Source organism: Centroberyx affinis, unplaced genomic scaffold (assembly GCF_046629955.1).
Source record: "Centroberyx affinis isolate AG114_WGS23_722 - 3 ecotype Tasmania unplaced genomic scaffold, CSIRO-AGI_Caff_v1 ptg001311l_1, whole genome shotgun sequence".
Classification (NCBI taxonomy): domain Eukaryota; kingdom Metazoa; phylum Chordata; class Actinopteri; order Beryciformes; family Berycidae; genus Centroberyx; species Centroberyx affinis.
The window spans coordinates 280,317-285,007 of NW_027279816.1; the positions used below are offsets into that span (position 1 = coordinate 280,317).

A 4,691-nucleotide genomic window follows, 5' to 3' on the forward strand; every position below is an offset into this window, starting at 1 on the left:
CAGACTACTACAGATTACTAAAGTGAAGTGACCTGCGTTTTAGCCCAGACAGAAAAAAAACAAGAACAGAACAGAAGAACAAAATGCACTGAATTTGTTGTACTTTCAGGGACCAGTTGCCAGTGTGTGTGTGTGTGTGTGTGTGTGTGTGTGTGTGTGTGTTTGAGTGAATGTGCACATACAGGCATACATGCATGTGCACATGTGTCTCAGTGAGTGAGTGAGTGAGAGAAAATGAGGGAGAAGAAACATGCTGATTGAATTGGTCAGGTGGACAAAGAGTGGTCACTGTCCTTTCACCATAAATAAAGGGTGTTTGTGTGTCCTCACGTGCTTGTGTGCATTTGGACAGTAATGTGAGCATGCCAGGTGCTTGTATGTGCATGTTAGGTTCTCATGAGTACCATTATACACATCTGTTGTAATTATAAATATGAATATGCGTCATGCAGATTGTGGGTGCAGTTATGGAGAAAATATAATTGTTTTGATAATCAACTTCAACGTTTTTTCAATCATATTGTTTCTGTGTGTGTGAGTGTGTGTGTGCCAGGGTGGGGCAGTTTTCAACAAGAAGATCATCTGGAGTAGGATGTCGCCATCTTCTGGAGATAAAAATACACACAAAGCTGGTGAGAGGGATCTGTGTGTGTGTGTGTGTGTGTGTGTGTGTGTGTGTGTGTGTGTGTGTTCCACTGTAGTTTACTTTGTGCAGCCTCTGCAGGCTATTTTCACGTAGCTCCTCAGACATTTCTCAGTTCATCAGCTGACACAACTGGGTCAAACTTTTTGTCAAACTGTATTTGTTACTTGAAAGTAGGCTGGTAAGGTGTCCTGTACTTTTTTATTAATCTTAATACAGGCCGCCAGACACCATGTCGTATGGAGAGAGGTAGCAGCCTTTCTGTTTACCTGTAAAGGACAGAAGGATATGATAGAGTTTGATTGGTGTCTTCTATTCCTTTGGCTGTTTTAATTGGAACGCCCTGAGACGCAGTGTGAACCATGGAAGTGGTACACTAGTTCACACTGTACAGTATAGTGTGAACTGGTGAAGTGGACTGTTGATCGATACGATCAAGGTGTGGCGTTTATGCTGCCTTCAAGTGCTCGTCGTAAGCTCGTACTTCCGAGAACGCTAGTCTCGTAAAAACGACTTGTCGCGCATTCAAATGAAATAACAAAATGGACCTTGTAACAAAAGTAGGTTTTTGGTGGCCATCGTTTTGTTTTAGAAATCAACACAGAGCAACGTTGTGCTCTGTACATTCACCTGGCATCCCAGCTGTGAAATAGTCCCTGGTTAGACAGCTAGAATGAAAACCAGCACTCTGGCTCCTGAGGACCACTGAATTCGTGTAGCCTATGTGTGCACAAAAATACACGGCACATAAACGTTAAACAAAAAGTGAAAAAAAACATAGCTACATCAACACGAATCATTTACAGAGAAGGCCAAGCAATAACATAGCCTAAAATAATAGCTGCTCGCTCCTCATAAGATCCTAATTCCTCGTAAGCGTCTATATTTCCATATGACACATATCACGCATATTCAAGCGGTTTTTGGTTATAACAAAGGGGACCCTGTTCCAAAGCAGATTTTCAGTGATTGTTATTTTATTTTAGAAATCACATAACCACTTTGTGCTGCTGCAGCAGCAGAATGACAATGAAATAATGCGCATCAAGCATGGAAATTATGGTTTCATTCATTATCATATCGACCAAGCATAGAAACTACAGACTTTCACATCAGTTTTACCACGTCACTGGGTCGTTCATGCAAGCAGCTTCCGATATTTCGATATATCACCTGAATGCAGCATTACACTGGCGTGTTTTACCAACACAATGGTTCCCAAAGACGTCGTCGAGAAGCAGACCTATTCAATAATCAGCTATCTTTTGGACGATGAGCACATTCAGTCAGGATTTCGCGATGCAGACTGTCAGATTGAGACAGACGGTCCGGAGCAGAGCGGTATGGATCCAGTCACATATGAAGTGCCGGTGGTCTGTGAGAGAGACAGCCGTTTGTGTTACTTTCGTTTTCACACAGGCTCGAAGTTGATCAGTCGCAAATGATCGATACCTGTGGGTCGCTATATGATAATTTATTTCTTATTTTCAACTATTAGACCATGTACCAATAATTGGAAACATTAAACATGTAACGCTAATAACTCAGCACTGAGCGCACCGTATAGGCCTACAAGGCCATGCAGTAGGTGACCGGGTGCTCAAGGTGGGTCACCGAGTTTGACGTGTTCGTCCTCCTGGCTTGTCCCCCAGTGCAACGCGATTTGATTTTGAATCTCTGAACAGATTGTGATTTGCAGGTTTTGCAGCTAAGATTAGCATATTAGCTTAGCTGGTCCATTATGGTGTTTACCATAGCTGTTTGAATTTACTGTGTAGTCTACTAGCCTACTTCATCAACTGCATCCTGTTTTTCAGATGACAAGTTTGACCCAGTTCTCATAGCTGATAAACTGAGAGCTGTGGCTGATGAGATGATGAATGATGACAAATTCAAGGCGGCACTGGGTAAACTGCAGCAAGCTGCAGCAGAAGAGGTACACACACACACACACACACACACACACAATCATGTCATTTCTGTCTACACTGTAAGCAGTACCGATTGGCAAAAACACCTACATTTGTAACTTTCCTTGTTGTTCATATATTGGTTCCACTGTTCTGTTTGTCAACATGCAGCAAATGAGTTGAAATGTAGCTCTTATAGTAATGCTATGCAGCATTCATGGGAATACTAGAAGACAGATGTAACACCCTGGATTGAAAGTGGATACAATTTGAGGAAAGATCAATCCCTGACACTTAATTGAACAAAAAGTAAACCAGCAAACTTCTGGTGACTCGCTTGTTCCTCTTTCGGGCTGACAGATTGTGTAGAGAGACCAGTAAAAGATGCCTGAAAGGATAGTGGCAATCAACAAGGTTTCTGATTGTTACGTTTAGGCTACTCTACTCACTTAATCCATTTCATGGTAATGGGGGCATATGTTGGGCGGAAGGCGGGGGAACACCCAGGACAGGCTGCCAGTCCATTGCAGGAAACAGGTTTAGGTTCAGTTAGTCTGTACTTCAGTGGTTTTTGCGGGTCATGATAAAGTGCATGTCATATCTTTTCTGGTTTCATTTCCCGAAAGGCTTCTGAGTCTTCAGGATGTCTGGTTATTAATTTGAAACCACTTCAAACAAAACCTCACGCACTCCATGCTGTGAACTCGCTCACTATACAGCTTGGCTATTCTCTCTGGACTTTCAGTATTCAGAATGCACCAGTAGTTTGTTAACACTGCGCAGCATTTGAACTTCAGGATCTTTCCAGAAACAGTGGGTTCCATCATATTGGTGTTTTCCTAACTAAACCAACAAACAATCTGCCCTGGAAAGATAATTCAAAGGCATAAAGTAAGCATGTACTGCTCAATTTCCAAACTTTGAAGAGAAGGGTGAGTTCAAGTTCACATTTTTTTTATTTATATAACCCTTGATCACATGTATGTCTCAAAGGACTTTACAGAGAATGAGCCTAAATAGGTCTAACTGATCATCCATAGAAAAGAAAGATATAGGACAAACATCAGGAAGAGCAAGGCACACAAAAACAGATTATAGCAAAAATGCAGAGTGCAGGCTCATGCTTAGGACCCAGCTTTATTTCTACAGCGATGTTTCCCTCTCTTCATATTGAATCAGCTGCTCTTCAGTACTGTAACCCTGTCTCATCTCTTCCCAGGCCACAGAGGCCATGGAGGCAGCGTTCAGCCAGAGTGTGGAGGCCTTGTGCCGGGCTCCGGTTTCTCAGAAGGGTGAAGTGGTTGCAGAGATGCAGCTGATCAAAGCTTCAGTGGCCCTGGGCCTCTATGTCAAGAAAAAGGCCCCAGAGCTGAAGCACAGTGTCCGGGGAGCCATGAATGCATTCCTCAACAACCGTATAGGCGACTGGGTGGCTCAGCAAGGTGGATGGGTGAGTACATGTGTAAGGATATAGTTTGCCTATTTTTGAAGAGCACATCTTGCTCATCACTCACCGCAGGAGTTTTTTTTGTTGTTGTTGTTGTCTGTCATCGCTGGCTTTTGTTTGATTGCTGTTACTAATCGATCATGGAGGTGACAGTTGGAATGTAAATAGTTGATCTGAATATAAACTTAGTAGTGGAGGTATGATGCCCTGTCATTACCACTTCAGCCTAATTGCGTTTACATTTTTATTTATCCTCATCCTCTCTATCAGATATTTTCTCTTTGTTGAGGCAGTAGGAAAACCACAAGATACAGTAAAGGAAACCGGGAGAGAAGTTTCTGCTGAGATTACATGTTGTTTGAGAGTCATGGTTTTTAACCACTGTGTCAAACCTGTGCACCTGCGGAATGCTCATGGTCATTAGCACTCTTTTTCACACCAAACCCAACAGTGCAAACATGCAGACGCTGGGTAAAGGTTGTCAGTCCAGGAAACCACCATCTTGATACACCAGGGCACATAATTTCACAACTCCAGCACACACCCCACAACCGTTTAAGCTTTGTGCTACTGCAGCCATTTTAGTGCAATACACCTGAGCAATCAACTTCAGATCCATGGTGTAGGCTCCTAAAAAATCTTGAACCTAATCTATATGTTTATTTTCATTTGTTGGGGTTATGGGCATCTA

General features: G+C 42.6%; 1 protein-coding gene across 1 annotated transcript; it reads left to right on the plus strand.

Moving 5' to 3' along the window:
- Window positions 1-1,828: 1,828 nt before the first annotated feature.
- LOC139649278 (bcl-2-like protein 15) lies at window positions 1,829-4,015 on the plus strand (the record flags this gene model as incomplete). Its single annotated transcript, XM_071525630.1, has 3 exons — window positions 1,829-1,984; window positions 2,461-2,579; window positions 3,773-4,015. Coding segments are annotated over exons 1-3 (492 nt in total), but the record flags the coding sequence as incomplete, so codon positions are not given.
- Window positions 4,016-4,691: the final 676 nt, after the last annotated feature.